General features: G+C 36.3%; 1 protein-coding gene across 1 annotated transcript; it reads right to left on the bottom strand.

Annotated features, from left to right (window-relative positions):
- Window positions 1-8,297: 8,297 nt before the first annotated feature.
- Window positions 8,298-19,817, bottom strand: PHAX (phosphorylated adaptor for RNA export). Its single transcript, XM_074200512.1, has 5 exons — window positions 19,691-19,817; window positions 17,551-18,164; window positions 14,960-15,080; window positions 12,239-12,322; window positions 8,298-8,986 (listed from the first exon to the last, which is right to left on the bottom strand). The coding sequence occupies exons 1-5, from the start codon at window positions 19,757-19,759 to the stop codon at window positions 8,723-8,725; spliced, it is 1,152 nt and encodes a 383-aa protein (XP_074056613.1). The 5' UTR covers window positions 19,760-19,817; the 3' UTR covers window positions 8,298-8,722.

The following is a 19,817-nucleotide window of genomic DNA, read 5'->3' as shown; positions in this document are numbered from 1 at the left end:
TATCATTGCAATGCTCATTATAATAAAGTCTTATTATATGAAATATCTTGGCCTATTCCCCCTCTCCTTTTTCTTTGTCCCATTACATTTCCCTATTTTTCTATTAACTCCATTTTTACACCATATTTTATCTTCAAATTCAACTATAAAAGCTCCCTCTACCTTCTCTATTAACTGAAAAGGTTCATATGCATATTATCAGTGTCATTTTTCTATACAGGAATACATACAGTTCATCATCATTAAGTCCCTCATATTTTCCCCTTCTCCTCCAATCTCTATGCTTCACCCGAGTCCTGTATCTGAAGATCAAACCTTCTGTTCAGCTCTGGCCATTCCAACAGGAACATTTGAAATTCCCCTGGTTCATTGAAAGTCCATCTTTTTCCCTGGAAGAGGACATTCAGCCTTGCTGGGTAGTTGATTCTCAGTTGCATTCCAAGCTCTTTTGCCTTCTGGTATATTCTATTCCAAGCCCTACGCGCTTCCAATGTAGTTGCTGCTAAGTCCTGTGTGATCCTGATTGCAGCTCCACGGTATTTGAATTGTGTCCTTCTGGCTGCTTGTAATATTTTCACCTTGACTTGGGAGTTGTGGAACTTGGCTATGATATTCCTAGGGGTTGGTTTTTTGGGATCTCTTTCTCGGGGGTGGGGGGATCAGTGGATTCTCTCCATTTCTATTTTTCCCTCTGCTTCTAGGATATCAAGGCAATTTTCCTGCAGTAATTCTTAGAAAATGATGTCAAGGCTCTTTTCCTGATCATGACTTTCAGGTATTCCAATAATTTTTAAATTATCTTTCCTAAGTCTGTTTTCCATATCAGTTGTTTTTTCAATGAGATATTTCACATTTTCTTCTAATTTTTCATTTTTTTGGTTTTGAAGTATTAATTCCTGATTTCTGGCAAATTCATCAATCTCCCTGAATTCTATTCTTTGTCTGAAGGACTTGTTCTCCTCAGAGAGTTTTCTTATCTCTTTTTCCATCTGGCCCATTCTGCTTTTTAAAGCATTCTTCTCCTCCATATCTTTTTGAACTGTTTTATCCATTTGACCTAAGCTGGTTTTTAGCATGCTGTTTTCTTCAGCATTTTTTTTGATTTCCTTGACTAGGCTGCTGACTTCATTTTCATGTTTTTCCCTGTATCTCTCTCATTTCTTTTCCCAGTTTTTCTTCTAACTCCCTCATTTGATTTTCAAAGTCTTTTTTAATCTCTGTCATAGCCTGAGCCCAATTTCTGTTTTTCTTGGAGTCTTTAGATGCAGGAGCTTGTGCTTCCTCATCTTCAGACTGAGTATTTTGATCCTTCTTGGGCTCATTTGCAAAATATTTCTCAATTGTATTCCTCTTTTTTCTCTGCTTGCTCATTTTTCCCAGCCTGCGCCTGATCTTTTGGGACACTCCCACAAGGGTCTCAGTGTGTGAGGCTCTGTCCTCCCTCCTGGTCTGTGAATGACCATATGTGCCCCCCTCTGCCACGGGGCTGAGGTGGGGGAGGGCCCTGCTGCTCTTCTGGTGGGGGGGGGTCTAGACTGCAATCAGGATCTGAATGTGGTCAGAGCCCCAGAGTCCTGTTCCTGGGGCTGAGGACAGAGCTCTGCAGTCTCTCTCTTTTCACTCCCCTCCCTCAGCTCAATGGGCTCATGCCCTAGGGGCTCCTGCTTACGGGCTCCACCTGCTTCTGTTCCTGGATCAGGGCTGGGGAAAGACCATGTTGCATGCTGTGTGCCCTGAAGGCTGGGCTCCACGTGCTCCCTCTGGCAGAGGTCCCCCGCTGTTTCCCCACTTTGTGCCTGCTGCTCCCCGGGGTGTAAATCAGGAGACTTCCCCGCTGCTGTGAGCTGTGGCTCCCAGAGCCCTGGGGCTGCCTCCGGGAGGCTGAGGTTCTTTCGCTCTGGCGGGCCACCCCTCTGACCCCGGGAAGCAGAGCCTTTCTGCTCTTTTCCAGGTTACCTTGAGTAGGAGAACTGCCTCATTGGGTCCCTCTGTGGCTTCTGTCTCTGGAAAGTTTAGTTAGAGTCCTTAGCTGATGAGTTTTATCAGAGAGTGCCTAAGACTAGATCCTTTATTGTTGCCATCTTGGCTCCGCCCCCCAAGCTCAGTACTTTAGTAAGTGTTTAATTAGTTACTTACTGCTTTTTGTTTTTGTTCAGTCATTCAGTCATATCAACTTTTCATGACCTCATAGACCATACTATCTAATGAGTTTTCTTGGCAAAAATACTGAAGTAGTTTGCCATTTCCTTCTCTAGTGGATTAAGGCAGAGGTTAAGTGACTTACCCAGATTTATAGATCTGGGGACTTTCCAGGTTGGGTGGAGAAGAATAAACATGTATAATTCCCTGGAATTCAGAAAAAAAAAGTATCTCACGTACCCCAAATGTCTGTAAATGATGAAAGGAATATAGAAACAATATCTTATTGAGGCCAATTTTCAGTTAAGATTTATGGATTGCTTGAGATGTATAATTGTAAGAAAACTCCTTGCATCAGTCTTTGGATCTGACTGGGTTTCTGATCAACATAACCTAAGTTGCTAAGAATTAAGGTCTTTAAACAGAAAGTAGAAGTGGTCTAGCTTCCTAACCACACAAGGTTTGGTTCAAACAAAGCAGTAAGATTTTCTCCCCTTTCCCACCATTGAATAAAGCTTTCTCACAAGACAGAAATTGAAGTAGATGCATAATTAAATAGAAAGGGAACTAGCTCCAGAACTGAGTCATAAGATGTAGTCGGTGTGGGTCACCCACTACCTACCACCACTTGCTCCAATCTCCTCAATTCTCTTACCATTGGTGGCTAACTAGGAACAGAGAAAAAAAAAGAAGTAAAAATGTTTTAACACCTTTTATGAAACCCATTGGGTACAAGAAACGTTTTCAATGTTATACTATGTTTTACTTTAGATGCGAAACAACTTCTGATGTCTTTTATTATTGTTAACAATAATCCACACTCCTAAATGGTAAATAGTGAAATTTGCTGCGTGAAGTGAAATGCTTTGGGTCTATAATTTTAATTTTATCTCAATTTATCTTCTGGTAAAGTATTTCTATGACTCACTATAAAAGGGAAAATGCCAATATGAAATAAAAGATATTTCTGTGAAGATTGAGAGGAGGGCTTTATGAAGGACATTTTCAACCTTATTTCCCTGAAATAGTGATTCTCCTTGAAAAAGGCAAGCCTTGAACCCATGAAACCTTGGGCCCAGAGTTTATATTCTGTGAGTAATGTGGAGTTATAGGGACTGGCCATTCAAACTTTTTTTTTGCCTTAATCTAGTATCTATCATGGTTGAAAAAAATTTATTTCAGCTTTTCTCATGAGACATCAGACTGCAATTTTGGTCCAGACTAGACTTAGAATAGCCTTCTGGACTGCCTCATGTCTCTTCCTACTCCAATCAATCCTCTACTTAGGCATTATACTGATCTGAGTTCTGATGTTACCCCTTATTCAAAACTTCTGGTAATTCCATTACCTTCAGGATAAAATATAAAATCCTTTGTCTTTAAAAATGCTTTATACCCTGGTCCCTTCCTACATTTACTTGTATATTTTATTCCCCTTTATATACTCAGTGACACTGTTTCCTTGTTTATCTTCCTTTTCACTGGCTGTTCCCATGACTAGAATATTCTCCTTTCTCACCTGTTTAATTTTCTAGCACTTCATTCAAGACTCAGCTTAATGCTAGTGGTGATTTTTCTCAGAGATGACATCCCATGATTTACATTAAACATCTTGAATGAAGAGTTATTTTTTTTTCTAATTATTTTCATGTATACAGCAGAACACAAAGAGAGGATTCATTTCTGTTTCCTTCTAAGTTTTCTTTTATTCTCTGTTGTGTACTTTTTTCCTCCCTCCCCCCCTTTCTGTCCTAAAGAAGGGTACAGATAAACATTTATATATATATATATATATATATAATATATATATATATATACATATGTTGCACTATGTTTTATTATATATACATATATGTAAAACCAGACTGTACATACTTTTTTTTTTTTTAGGTTTTTGCAAGGCAAATGAGGTTAAGGGGCTTGCCCAAGGCCATATAGCTAGGTAATTATTAAGTGTTTGAGACTGGATTTGAACCCAGGTACTCCTGACTCCAGGGCAGGTGCTTTATCCATTGCGCCACCTAGCCGCCCCTGTACATACTTTCAATTAAGAGTTTGTTTTCTGGAAGTAAATAGTATCTTTCTTCATAAGTCTAAGTTTTCTAAAATGATCAACTCATCCTTTCTTATAATATAGTGGTATTCTATCATAATCATATGCCCCAACTTGTTTAGTTAACCCCCAATTAAAGAACATCAACCATTTTTAAAATTTATTTATTTTGAATTTTATAATGTCCCCTAATCTCACTTCCCTCCCTTCACAGAAGGCAGTCTGATAGTCTTCACAATATTTCCATGGTATACATTGTTCTAAGTTGAATGTGATGAGAGAGAAATCATATCCTTAGGGAAAAAAATAAAATATAAGAGATAGCAAAATTACATAATAAGATAAGTTTTTTTTTAATTAAAGGTAATAGTCTTTGGTCTTTGTTCAAACTCCACAATTCTTTCTCTGGATACAGATGATATTCTCCATTGTAGATAGCCCAAAATTGTGTCTGATTGTTGTACTGATAGAATGAGCAAGTCCATTGAGGTTGATCATCACCCCCATGTTGCTTTTAGGGTGTACAAGAAAAACATCTATCATTTTCACCAATCAGAGAAACTGTCTATGAAAGTTTCCCCCCAATTTTCTGCTTTCCTTCTAATTTTAGCTACATTGTTTTTGTTTGTATAGGAACTTTTAATTGAATATAATCAAACTTATCCATTTTATACTTCGCAATGCTCCCTATTTCTTGTTTATTCACAAATTGTTTTCTCATTCATGAATCTTGATAGGTAATATATTTGATGTTGTTCTAATTTTCTTGTGCTGTCTTCCTTTATGTCTAGGACAAAATCTATTTTGATTTTATCTTGATACAAGATTTAAGATATTGGTCTATGGCTGATTTCTGCCAAACTGACTCCCAATAATTTTTACCAAATATTAAATCTTATCCCCCAAACCTGAATCTTTACATTTGTCAATTACAGTCCTTTATTACTAGGTATTGCATGTCTATTCTATATCACTCATCTACCTTTTTAATTTTAAGCCACTACCAGATAATTTTTATATTTACTGTCTTATAATAGTTTGAAGTCTGATACTGTCAAACCTCTTTCCTTTTCTTTTTCATTAGCTCTTTTGAAATTCTGAGTTTTTGTTCTTCCAGATGAACTTTCAAAACTGGACTATAAAAGGAAGGGGAACAACATTCATCTAGTAGGGTATAAAGGATATAAATTATAAAGAATTTATTTCTCCTGAATTTTTATGTCAAATTTTCCATTGAGTTCTGATCTTTTGTTTTTCAGAAGTACCAGAAATTCTTTCAGTTTGCTAAATGTCCTTTTTTTCCTCCTCAGGATTACTATTGATGTTGTCAGGTATATTATTTTTGGTTGCAATCCCAGTTTTTGTTTTTCAACATATTATATTTTAAAACTTATGGTTATGTAATATCAAAGCTGCTAGGCCTTGTGTAATCTTGATTGTGGCTCTGTGGTATTTAAATTGTTTTTTCTTGACTTGCAGCATTTTCTTCTTAATCTTGAAGATTTGAAACCAGCTATGATATCCCTGTAAGTTTTTATCTTGGGATCTCTTTCAGGTGGCGATGAATAGATTTTTTTCCTATTTTATTTTCAGATTTTTTTTTTTTTGCAAGGCAAATGGGGTTAAGTGGCTTGCTCAAGGCCACACAGCTAGGTAATTATTAAGTGTCTGAGGCTGGATTTGAACTCAGGTACTCCTGACTCCAGGGCTGGTGCTCTATCTACTGCATCATCTAGCTGCCCCTTCTCCCTATTTTTACTTTACCCACTTATTCTAAAATTTCAGGGCAATTTTCCTTAATAATGTCTTGTAATATTGTTTCAAGATTCTGTTTTTATTGTAATTTTCAGGTAATCCAACGATTCTTTTATTGACTCTCCTTGATCTGTCCTCCAGATCAGTTATTTTTTCAATATTTCACATTCTTTTTTCATTCTTTAGATTTTATTTCTTAATGTTTTGTAATGTCAGTAGTTTTCACTTGACCAATTCTGGTTTTCTTTTTTCCTTATTTATTTTATATTATTACAATAATCTTGCTGCGAGAGTAATCATAAATGCCCCTCCCCCCCAAAAGATGAGAAACCTCAAGAATAGTGAGAAAGGAAAAAAGTATACTTCAATCTGTGTTCAAATTCCAATAGCTCTGTCTCTAGGATAAGTTGCCTTCCCCATCATAGCCACCAGAGAAATTGCTTCAATATTTTTCCCACAATTGTTATCACTAGCTGTATTTCCCTCCATTTCCCCTCTATTCCTCCCCACTCATCTATTCCATTCTCTCTCTCTCCTTTCACCTTGTCCTGGCTCAGAAGTGTGTTGTATCGGAGTATACTCTCCCATGATCTTCCCTCTCTTATCACCTATTCCCCCCCACCCCCGCTTCCCCTCCTCCCATCCCTTTCCTCTCATTTTTCTCTAGGGTAAGATAGATTTCTATGCACTATTTAGTGAGTATGTTATTTGTCTCTGAGCCATTTCTGATGAGAATGAAGGCTCACCCATTCCCCCTTGCCTTCCCCCATTCCACTTCCATTATAAAAGCTTTTTCTTGACTCTTAGACTAATTCAAGTTTTCAAGGATTTTCTTCCTTTTTAGTATCTTTTACCAAATGATTGACTTTCATAATTCTCCTGGCTTGAGGTAAAACTAGGACAAAATCTACGATTGCAAGTTTGAACAGCATTCTCATTGACCTAGCTGCCAACCTTACCCAGCAGGGTTAGTAGTGATAAAACATAATTCTTAAGGTGCTGCTAGGTGGCACAGTGGATAGAGCACTGGCCCCGGAGTCAGGAGTACCTGAGTTCAAATGCAGCCTCAGACACTTAATTACGTAGCTGTGTGGCCTTGGGCAAGCCACTTAAACCCATTTGCCTTGCAAAAAAAAAATTCTTAAAAAACAATATAGCTAAGACTTGGACATTATATATATATATATATATATATATATATATATATATGCTTTTATTCTTCCTATTGCTCCCACATACATATTTTTTTAGGTTGTCAATGATATGGGAAACGGCTAAATAATGACACGAATGTGAGGGAATATTTTTGTAAGGTTAAGGAATCACAAAACACATTAATACAAAAATACCTGAAAAGGCCTGTATAATCTAATACAAACTTAAGTGAGAAGAACCAGAGGAAAAATTTCTACAATACTGTAAATAACCATAACTGTTTAATGCACCAGGCCATGAACTATCTTGGCAGAGGTCATAGATTAGAAGAGCAGAATGAAACAAATTTTCAGACACCAACACTGTGTGGATTTATCTTATTTAGTCATATTTATGTATTACAAATAGAATGGGGGGGTTTAACAGATAACCAAGATACAGTGATATTACCCAAAAAGAAGTCTCTTCATATGGAGACAATTGTATTGGTGGATGTCAATTTTAATAAAAAATTTTTTTTTAATGTACAAAATCCTTTTAAGTTCAGAAAAAAACTACCAGGAATCAAATTTTACTCTTGCAAGTCTTTACAAAGAAAAAATCATCTATAAGAATCTCTCCACTTCCTACTTAGTTACAACTTAAATTGTTTGTGAAATAAAGACTTGCATATCATCTCTTGTACATTTTTTTTTTTTTTTAAGGTTTTTTCCTAGGCAATGGGGTTAAGTGGCTTACCCAAGGCCACACAGCTAGGTAATTATTAAGTGTCTGAGACCAGATTTGAACTCAGGTACTCCTGACTGGGCTGGTGCTCTATCCACTATGCCACCTAGCTGCCCCTCTTATATGTTATTGCAGTTTTCATGTTCTTCTAAGTGATTTGAAAATAAGAATCACAATTCCAGTTTTCTTCTCTTCACTGTTTCAAGGGCTTATATGAACCTTCATGAAGAAAAGATACTTTGTTAAAGTTGATTAGTATAAGTTGAAATTCAGATTTTAAAATTTCCCAAATGTGTTTTACAGGTATGACTCCATATCTGTTTACTGAAATAAAGTAATGAAGTAACAAGAAAAAAAAATCTTATTGAAAAGATTTACTTTTTTTTAACTTTCACTCAATCAGGTTGATGAAATCAAATAAAAGAACTAAGATGTCAGATAAGAAAGATATTTTAATTAAGAATTTCTAACTTCTTTATGCTGGTCAAGGGATCTCAGGAAATCAAAAAACTAAAATGCAGTAGAAATGTTTAAAGAAGTTCTAAAAGTGGCTTATTGAGTTTTTAAAAGAGAAAATTCCAAAAAAAAAGATCTTGTATTAAATTATCAGTTATACTTAAGTTATTGGTATTTTTGTCTGTAGTTTATCACATATAATATATTGATGAAATATGACTTCAACACACGTAAGCTTTTTTATTTAGGCAGAACAGACAACATTTCTATTAAGGTCATCTCCCACATACCAGTGTTCCTCAAAACAGAAACAAATATTTTTTAATAGATAACATGTGCAAAGGCAAACAAATGAAGTAGTCAAAGTATAATTTAAAAAAAAAGTTAATTACAATGTTTTTTTAGAAAAGTTTATTCTCCTAGATATTTAAGATCTTATTAAAAGACATCCAAATCAAGAGAATGATCAATCTCAAAGGTTACATCTGAATCTAACTTTCTTTCTCCTTCTTGGCAATCTTCCAGAGAAGCTAATGCCTCATTTGTGTCACTTGCAAAAGTTTCTCGAGATGCATCATCGTATTCTTGAAGATTAAGACCTTTAATAGCTTGCTTCATCTTTTTCCCCAAGACTTGTATTCTTCTTTTCTTAGCAGCCTTTTTATTTTCATATTCCTTTTGGTTTTCAATGTAGAAAATTTCCTTTAAAAAAGACACATGAACTTTATAGCATTACCATTTTGAAACTTCTTTTCAATTATTCCTTTAATGCAAGCTAAGGTAATGATTAGATATACTTATTATAGGGAAAGATTTTATTGCTGGGAAAAATCAAATGTGTAAATAAGGGAGGGGGGCGGCTAGGTCGGCCTGGGGGTGGCTAGGTGGCGCAATGAATAGAGCACCAGCCTTGGAGTCAGGAGTACCTGGGTTCAAATCTGACCTCAGATACTTAATAATAATTACCTAGCCGTGTAGCCTTGGGCAAGCCACGTAACTCCGTTGTCTTGAAAAATCCAAAAAAATAAAAATAAAAATAAATAAATAAGGGAAATATATATTTGTAATGCTCCAGTGAGAGAATTCATTGTAAATAAAATCATTAAGTGAAGTTATTACAAAATCTTAAAAACTAATAGAATGAACTGAAGGTGGTGATAAATATTTTAAAAATATCAAGAAAACAACAACAAAAAACACCTATTAAAATCTTATGAACTATTCTAGATGTAAGAGAAAGATCAAAGAAGTCAGGACAAGCATTGATCTAGTATTATTCTTATCTACCCTCTCCCTCCAATCCATTAAAAGAGACTATTTTTGAAACCAGGAAGCCTTTCTGCAAGTTGAAATCCATAGTAAATGAAAAAAAGAAAAAGAGAAAGAAGAAAGAATTGAGCTTCCCTTAATTATTTCAAATCACCAGGTCCAAAACTATCCTAGAATAATAACTGCATGACTGAGAACCATTGTGAGTGATCATTGAAAAATGAAGAATGGGAGAAATTCTGTAAGATTTGAGATATGCCCATAGCCATATGAAAAATTGCTCTAAATCATTATTAGAGAAATGCAAATTAAAGCTTCTCTGGGGTACCACCTCACACCTCTCAGACTGGCCAATATGACCAGAAAGGATAATGATCATTGTTGGAAGGGTTGTGGGAAATCTGGGACACTATTACACTATAAGTGGAGCTGTGAACTCATCCAACCTTTCTGGAGAGAAATTTGGAACTACGCCCAAAGGGTGACAAAAATGTGCATACCCTTTGATCCAGCAATACCACTACTGGGTCTCTAACCTGAAGAGATGATGAAAAAACATCACTTGTACAAAAATATTCATAGCAGCCCTGTTTGTGGTGGCAAAGAATTGGAAATCAAGTAAATGTCCTTCAATTGGGGAATGGCTTAGCAAACCATGGTGTATGTATGTCATGGAAACACTACTGTTCTATTAGAAACCAGGAGGGATGGGAATTCAGGGAAGCCTGGAGGGATTTGCATGAACTGATGCTGAGTGAGATGAGCAGAACCAGAAAAGCACTGTACACCCTAACGGCAACATGGGGTGATGTTCAACCTTGATAAACTTGCTCATTCCATCAGTGCAACAATCAGGGACAATTTTGGGCTGTCTGCAATGGAGAATACTATCTATATCCAGATAAAGAACCGTGGAGTTTGAACAAAGTTCAAGGACTATTTGCTTTAATTTAGGAAAAAAAACTGATATTTTATTGTCTGATCTTGTTATCTCTTATACTTTTTGTTTCTTCCTTAAGGATATGATTTCTCTCTCATCACACTCAATTTGGATCAATGTACAACATGGAAACAAAGTAAAGACCGACAGATTGCTTTCTGTGGGTGGGGGGGTGGGGGGGGAGAGAAGTAAGATTGGGGAAAAATTGTAAAACTAAAATAAAATCTTTAATAAAAAAAAGATTTGAGATATGCCATACAAACCTTTCTGGTGAGAAATTTGGATTGGGGGAAATTGTAAAACTCAAATAGAATTTTTAATGAAAAAAAAGATTTGATATATGCAAAAACATGGAAGATGATGTAGTCTTCAAACTGATGAGGATGACCAAGATTTCCTAGCAAATTTTAAAAATGTATTATAGTAAAGATATGATGTGAATATTTAAAAAGAGAAGTAGATAAACACTAAGAATCAAATGGTGTCATTAAATCCAAGATATAGCAAACTTAGCTACTTTCTCTTTTTTTGGGAAAGGATTACTGGACAGGAAGATCAATGTCTCTCAGGATATTCCTGTGAATAAGATGAAGACATCTTGGTGTATTTAAAACCAGGTGAATGATGAGTCACCAAAAGTAGTAATCAAAAATATAAACCTAGACCTAGGTTTCTAATGAAATGTCCTAGGGGGTCCATTCTTTTAAACAAACACTTTTCTCAGTGACTTGGATGGAGGCATAGATAGCATACTTATCAAATTTGGAAATGATAGGAAGGTGAGAAGGGATCCAAAAAGGTCTCACTCTAAAATTAGAGGCCAAATTTAAAAGCTAAAACTTAAATGGTATAAATATGAAGTCTGACATAAGGGTTAAAAAAAAGAAAAAAGGCAATGATGGCTACATCTCTAAGTAAGTCACTCAACCTCTTGTTGTCCCAGTCAACTTCTTGAATTTATGAAGTTATAGGTGTTTCCCCCTTCAGAGATCTCTGTATCAATGTCCAAAATAGATTTTAAAGAAATAAACAATATAAAATGGGGGAGGCAAAATTTACATGAAAGTTCAGAGGGTTTCATGGAGTTCACATTCAATGAGACAAGACAGTTAAACAATTTAATGTGATCTGAGGGCACCTATGAGGGAGGAAATTGTGTCCTAGTCTGGTCAGATCATATTTGGAATAGTATGTACAGATCTCGGTACCACATTTTAGGTGGAACATTTAGTACCCAGAGAAGTGTGATAACAATGGTGGAGGACAATGCTATGTAAAGCTCAACTAAAGGAACTGGGGATGTGCAGCCTAGAAAGGAAATTAGGAGCTATATGTAAGAAGATGTGAGGAGATAAATTTTGGCTCATTATAAAGAAAAACTTCCAAACAGAGCTTTACAAAATGCCTTATGGAGCCAGCAGGTTCAGTGAAGGACTTTCAAGCATAAGGCCATTTCCAGTTGTCCTGATTCATATTTGGCCACTGGACCCAGATGGTTCTGGAGGAAAAAGTGAAGCTGATGATTTAGCAGAACCAAATCTAATTCACCCAAACCTAATCCACATGCATGTTATGGTATCACCTACAGTTGTCTTTGAAAAAAATGAAGGATAAACATCAATTCACCACAGCAAAATTATACCACATGGCCTTGTTCAATCTCCTATTTCTACAGGCAGGGAGCACAAATTCTCCAATACCATAATAATTTAACAAAATTCCATATGGGGAATTAAAATTTTTACCTTAATTTGTTCCTCAGTGATGCTTGGTGTGTTTTTCAGAAGATTCAGATAAACTCCACCTGGTGTTCTTCTTCTGCTACCATTCTACAAAAAGGAGTACAAGTATAATGTATTGTATCATACTGTATTTTAAGGTAGTTAGGTGTCATGGGGAAATGGCACTGGCTCTGAAGTCAGGAAGATCCAAGTACAGATGTGGTTTTAAATACTTCCTGGTGTGGGACTCTAACACCTTAACCTATTTCCTTAGCTGTAAAATGGGAATAACACCACTGTCCATGCAGGGCTGTTGTAAGGAGCAAATGAGATAACATTTGTTAAATGCTAATCACAATGCCTATCACAGATTCTATAGTTAAATTCTAAATACTTACTCCCTAATTATTTCTTCACTGTTAAATTTGTTTCCCAATTTCATTATAAATTCCTGGAGGGCAATCAGTCAACTAGTATTTATTAAGCACCATGTTAAACAAAAGTCTAATGAGAAAGGTAACAAATAACAATGTATAACCTAACTCTCCAACAGTCTCCCTACACACACACACACATGCATGTATGTATGTTTGCATGTATCTAAAATTTGGAATAGAGAGTAAATAAAGACACTGAGATTAAAGACAACTGGAAAAAGTTTCTCTCAGAAGATGATCCTTTAGCTGAAACTTGAAGAAAGCCAGGAAAACTAGGAGGTTAGCATCTCTGAGTTCTCTCCTGATGAGCCAGCCTCCCTGGTCATTCTTTCTAGCACTGGCTAAACGTTCATTCAGAATCCAATGTTTACTGACCTGCCTGACACTCTTCTTCCTTCCTCATTAAGTTCAGTGCTTAGGTTCAACCTTCTTCTCTTCTCAACTTCTGCTCTGTTACTAGAAGTGTGTGTGTGTGTGTGTGTGTGTTTAAATCCTCCTTTGATACTTAAATCTGCAATATTATGCTATTTTTATTCTGCTCTTTGTGGTTAAACTCTTTGAAAAGGTCATCTAAAATAGGTGCCTCTAGTTTCTTTTCTTTTCTCTTCTTAATCCTTTATAATCCAGTTTTTGAGTCATCATTCTCTCTAAAGTTACCATGATCTCTTAATTGCCAAATCCAACAGCCTTTCTCAATCATTCTTCTTTACATCACTATAGCCTTTGACACTGCTGATTACCTTCTTCTCTTTGATACTTCTCTGGGGGCTTTTCTCTCCTGATTTGCCTATGTATGTATGGCAATGTAGTAGTTCAGACTCTTATGTAGGTCAGACCAGAAGGGCAGTAATTCAACTTGGTCTGGTTTACAAAAGTTTTTAAGGTCTCAGTTCTAAATGCCCTTAAGATCCTAGAAGAGAGGACAGCTAGATGGCACAGTAGATAGAGCACTGACCCTGGAGTCAGGACGACCTGAGTTCATAACCAGCTTCAGATACTTAATAATTACCTAGCTGTGTGACCTTGGGTAAGTCATTTAACCCCATAGCCTTAAAAAAATCGTCGAATAATAGATCATTCAATATTCCAAGAAAACAGTAGCCATTTTTTCTTTTTTAATTTGGTCTAATAGGGATGCAAGTTAAGTTTACATATTCCCACTAGAAGAATGTAGAGCCCAGCTGCAACATCAAGTCCAAAGTAAAGAAGTAAGCTAGAAGAATGCACAAGGGGGGAAAAAAAAGAATTCCACCACTCAAAGGAAGACTTGAGTTCAAATTTAGATTCAGTCACCTAATCTGACCCTGAGTTTCCTTAATTGTAATTTGTCAACAAATGACCTGTAAAATGGGGATAACAGTATTTCCTTCACAAAGTGGTTGTGAAGATTAAATGAGATGATATTTGTAAAAGCATTTAGCACAGAGTAGGCTCAACCTCAGAAGAGAGGACCCCAAAATATTTACAGATAAAGTCTCAAAGAAAAATTCGATTTCAGCACAAGTCCAACCAGAAGTCTTAGAAGATGAAGGAAGAATTAAACGATCAAAAAAGGTAAAAAAATTTATTTTGAAAAACCAAATACAAGTATTAAAAGAAAGAATGGGAAAAGAAATGAGGGTCTTAGAAGAAAAGTTTGGAAAGAAAATTTATAACCTTCAATAAGAGGTACAAAACTTTATCTAAGGGAAAAACATCCTGAAAATTAAAATGGACCAAATAGAAACAAGTAACTATGAAACAATAGGGAATGTTTAAAGAAAGTCAAAAGATCAAAACAAATAAGCAAATAAATTCAAGTTATCTCATAGCAAAACAAACAAACAAACAAACAAAACCAAATGACCTGGAAAACAGATCAAGGAGAGATATTTTAAGAATCACTTTGCTACTATAAAAGCCATTACCAAAAAAAAAACCCATCAAACCAAAACAACATCATTGTATTGAACCCTACCATCCCTTGAAAAAGTTCTTTTTCTTCCCCCTCTTTTTACCACCAGACTTCTAGAAAAAGCCATTTATGTTTGGCTAATGGGTTCCACTTCCTCTCACCCATCTTTTCCACCTCTTGCAATCTAACTTCTGACCTCATCACTCAACTGAAACTGTCCTTTTGACTTCTCTGCAACATTTGACATTTTGACCAATTTTTATTTTACCTTTTGGTCTAATTAAGATGATGATCAATGACTTAACTAGTAACCTAGTATTAATTCTAAAATGAATTCAATATCAATGGCAAATAAATAGAGGTAAAGTTTGTTTCCAGCAAAACAAAGACAGAGAAATAGACTGTTTATCTTACCATGATTAAAAGTCCACCATTTTGTTCAATTTCTGAAGTTTCCATCAGAAGCTCAATTGCTTTTTTATTTCCAATTATTCTTACTATTCGGGCTATCAGATCTTTCTTTGGTTCCTGAAGTCTAAAAAAGGAACAAATTAAGTAATATTAACATTACTGCTTGCTTTATAATGACTGAAAAATATTTCTCCTATATGTGAATTCACAGAAATGTGTCTTGATTTTTATCTTTTTTAATTAAATTTTTTCCAATTATCAATCATTTATTCCCCCCCCTCTTATAACCCACTTAACACTGTAGAAAGAAAGAAAAAAAATAACTTTTAACAAATAGGTTAAGTCAACAAAACAAATTCTCATATTAGCATGTTCAACAACCTATGCTTCATTCTACATTTTTGTCCATTACCTATGTCAGAAGGTGGGTAGTATTCTTCATCAGCAGTTTTCTAGAACCATCTTGCATATTATCTTAAAAGTATTTAAAAATAAACTCAAATATTAGCTCTTTTCAAACCAAATATGCAAAGAAATTAATATTTCTAAAATACCAAAAAAATAGGATAACCTCTTGGGTTTTGTTTCTAAAGATGGCTGTAAAATGATGTTCTATCACCACATGATCTTTAGCTCTAAAGTTTTATGATTCTATCTCTACTACCAATTTTTCCCCAATATCCTAATTTTTTATCTAATACTACCACTGAAAACTGACAAATGATCTCTTGAATAGAAAGGAAAGTATTACTATAGATCAATCATACTCCTAACATTTTTTCTTACCCTCCATCAAATTTAGAATTATAATAAAATCAAAGTCTGAGAGACATCGTTTCTGGGTAATTAATAATCAACTTATTAATTAGGATTAGCAAATATTCAATAAAATGAGGTCAATGGCCCTTTTGGAAGACAAACCTAGGAACCCAAAATACTTAAATACCCTTGGAGATTAACTCTGACAAGTTAACAATAAACGACTGCATATTGTAATGAGAGGAGGGTTTATTCTAAGGAGGGGCTGGGGATTATCAGAAGAGTCTTCATGAAGAAAATGGCATTTAATCTGAGACATGAAAGAAGACAGGAAAACTAAGAGGAAGAGTTGAGGAAACAGCATTTCAGGCTGACTGGGCAAGAATAAAGGCCGAGAGAGAGAGAGAGAGAGAGAGAGAGAGAGAGAGAGAGACAGAGAGACAGACAGACAGACAGACAGAGACAAATGTGATGTGTGAGGAACAGCAAATAGACTAATATAGCAAGTGCATGGAAAGACATGTAAGATGACAAAGAAAGTAGAAGGGGATAGGTTGTGAAGAGCTTTAACAGACAGATGGGATTTGGAGTGATTCTGGAGCTAACAGGGAACCACTGACTAGGAAGGTGACATGAACAAAGCTGTACTTTAGGAAAAATCACTTTGACAACTGAGCAGTCTGAAAGAGGGAGACCACCTAAAAAGTTATTGAAATATTCCAGGCAAAAGGTAATGAGGGCAGTACTTTGTCAGTAGGGCAAGAACTAGGACAGTAACTGTGTGAGTAGGGCATGTATATAAGAGATGTGGTAGAAGTAGAAATGACAAGACAGCAACAGAATGGATATGTGAAATGTGAGCGAGGAGTTCAGAAGGACACTGAAAGTTCTCAGCTGAGTGAACGGGATGATGGTATCATCAACAGTAATAAGGAAATCAGGAAGAAGGGAGTTGGAGAGAAAAATTCCATTGTGGACATATTAAGTTTGAGATGTCAACAATATATCCAGTGCAAGTTATCCAAAAGGCATCTGGTTATATGAGACTGATATTCAAGAAAGATTAAGGAGCTATTTATATGTATGTATATCTATCCATCTATAGTATATAGATCCATCTATAGTATATAGAAGTGACAAACATCTACAAAGAAATAACTGAACCAAAAGGAGTAATGAGATAAGCAAATAAGATAGTATTGACAGAGAAGAAAAGAGGCCTCAGAATACGAGAAAGAAAACATAAATCTAATTATTTTTTGATAACTTTTGTTATATATTGATAAGCAAACACATGATCAAACTTACTGGATTCAAAAAAATTTGGCAAATTGTTCCAAAGGGTCTTGTTGAAATTTATGTATGTTACTTTCATGTTCATTTCATGCCTTCCCTTAACATCAAGTTTAAAAGTTAACAACACACAATCATGTTCCTATAGGGAAATATAATCAGAGTTCATTTATTTTATGCAAAGGCACTTAAAAACCTAGACCAAAATGGTAACTATACACATACTTGGACAGTTAGGTGGATAGTAGGTGAATAGAATACCAGTCCTGGAATGAGGAAGATCAGAGTTCAATTTGGGGCTCAGACAATTACTAGCTATGTGACCCTGGACAAGATAGATAACTGTTTGCCTCATTTCCCTCATCTGTAAAATGATCTAGAGAAGAAAATGGCAAACCATTCTAAAAATGTCATGAGTTGTTGGATGTGACTAAACAATGATATGTACACTTATATTAGGTATATTTTACTAAGAACAAACTTAGGGATGGGACAACTAATGTGAAGGCTAAGTAAGGGCTGATAGCTGGTTAAGTACTTACCTGAAAGAAATTTCATCTGCTACTTTTTCTTCAGGATCCTCTTCTGTAATGTCATATCGACCTTTATAATTCATTTCTACTCTGTTCCCTATTCTGTCTTTGATAGGTCGTTTCCGTTTCATATGACCTTGTCCATTCTCTTCTTCTTTTGGAGTGGTTTTTTTAGTTTCCTGCATATATTCATCTAATTCTTTGTCTAGTTTTCCAGTTTGTGGTTGTGATTCCCTCATTAATTTCTTAGCCAGCAAATAATTATAAGTCTCTGACTCTCTGCTTTTGTCAATGTTGCCTTCCATTCCCAGTATACAAAGTTCATTAGCCACTGCATCTTGACTCTGTTCCTGTAGTACTGAACCCCATATGTTGTTGATCTTCCTCCCTCCTCCCAAAATATGCTGTGTCTGATGGTTCTGTACAAATTGAAAAGGCTCTGGTTTGGGAAGAGGATTAAAACACTTCTGTCTCTTTCGTTTCCAAAGACAGCTGTCATCATCTGAATCAGAAAAGCTTTCCTCACTTGATTCTACACCCTTAATAGTTCGATACTGTGATACTGGAGCCACTGCAATGCTACTCTGGAAAGGTCTGAATGAAATATCGCCATCTGGTTCTTTCTGTAAATGAATAAAAAACAATCAACCTCACAAAAGGTTAAAAAAAAACCCAAATCAGATTAGCATTTGCCAATTTTAAAAAGAAAACTAATTTAAAGAAAAACCTGGCCCACTTTAAAACAGCACTAGACTGCAAAGAAAGTCTTGTGACCAAACTAAATTCTAGTTTTCGAAAATTTCATATGGAATCTGACTATTTAAAAATTATTAAACCATTACTGCTAGAGCAGCATTTAATGAATAATGGTTCCTCCTTAACAAAAAACCACCACAGCTGACTTTATCATTTGGACTTGTCAGCTCTAATAAGAATTCCTGCTATAGATTTTTTTTTTAAATTGCAACTAGTATATTTGAAAATAAAAGGCTAAACTAACCTCTGAACTAACTTTTTCCCTTGGAATCCTTCTCTTTTGTGTTTAAAAGAGTTTTTTTCAGACAAGTCTGCGGTTGTTTCTGCATTAGATGGAAAATTCCTAATGGGCAGTGAAAGTGGTGATATGCTAAGGCATCCATAATACTGCATCAGCTTTAATTACTGATTATGCTTTTCCGACCACCTCCTATAGCCTTGAAAAAACCACACACACTTAAAAGCTTTACTATATTGTAAGCTACCTAGATCCACATCAGTGGATTCGGGTTTAATAGGAATCATTTAATAAGCAGTTAAACATACATAATTTTTTCATTCCAATCATCAGCTGAGATGCAGAAATACATTACTGTCCCCAGTCTTTTAAGATAGAATCTTTTAAGACGAGTTTTAAGAATCTTTAAGATAGAATCTTTTAAGATAGAGTTCAGTAATTAAGACAACAAACAGAATAAATTAGGGGATAAAATGTGTGGTGGATTAAAGTCAATCCCTTAAACCCTATCAAACTGTGACTTGGCAATGCAAGTAAATCCCAAATGAGGGTGAATTTTGGCATCTTTTCTGCAAACTGTAGTCTAACAGCACTGCTAGGAGGGGCGGTGAAGTCCCACCCGGGCAGCATGTATAAGCAACAGTTAAGCACACAGAATTTTTTCATTGCAATCATTAGTGGAGATGCAGAAATACATTACTGTCCCCACTCTCAAGAATCTTATAAGATACAGTTTATCAATTAAGACATGAAACAGAATAAACTGGGGGGGGGCAAAATGTGTGGTGCATTAAAGTCAATCCCTTAAAGCCTATCAAACTGTGACTTGGCAATGCAAGTAAATCCCAAACGAGGGTGCAGTTTGGCATCTTCTCTGCAAACTCCAGCAGCACGGCTGCGAGCACGCCGGGGGGGGGGGGGGGGCGGAGAAGCCCCACCCGGGCAGCTCGGCGCCGGGGCTGGCGCAGGGGCGCCGGCTCTCCGCTGACACCTGACGCCGGAACGTGCTCGGTAGACGCTGGCTGCCGGGCTGGCGCCCTGGTCCTCCCCCCGCCCGCGGCCTGGCACAGGGACGGAGGCGGCACGGCCACGCACGCCCTCCCGCACGCCGCTCATCAGCTGCGGGGGCTGCAAGGGATCGTCGCTATTCGTTACCGTGTCCGTCATGTCAGAATCCGACTCGGAGAGTTCACCGTCTTCCATCCCTCGAACCTCCAGCGCCATTTTCCCCTCGGAGAAACCGTAGCTGCGAGCACTTCCGGCGGCCCGGCAGGAAACGGTT

This window comes from Macrotis lagotis, chromosome X (genome assembly GCF_037893015.1).
Source record: "Macrotis lagotis isolate mMagLag1 chromosome X, bilby.v1.9.chrom.fasta, whole genome shotgun sequence".
NCBI lineage: Eukaryota > Metazoa > Chordata > Mammalia > Peramelemorphia > Peramelidae > Macrotis > Macrotis lagotis.
This window is presented reverse-complemented; position numbering and strand designations above follow the sequence as displayed.

Excerpts from the sequence above, each read along its gene's own strand:
- PHAX (XM_074200512.1), bottom strand. The coding sequence starts at position 19,759 with ATGGCGCTGGAGGTTCGAGGGATGGAAGACGGTGAACTCTCCGAGTCG. Across the intron at positions 18,165-19,690 it reads ATTCTGACATGACGGACACG|AAAGAACCAGATGGCGATAT; the intron begins GTAACGAATAGC and ends ATTCATTTACAG. Across the intron at positions 12,323-14,959 it reads ATGGTGGACTTTTAATCATG|AATGGTAGCAGAAGAAGAAC; the intron begins GTAAGATAAACA and ends TCCTTTTTGTAG.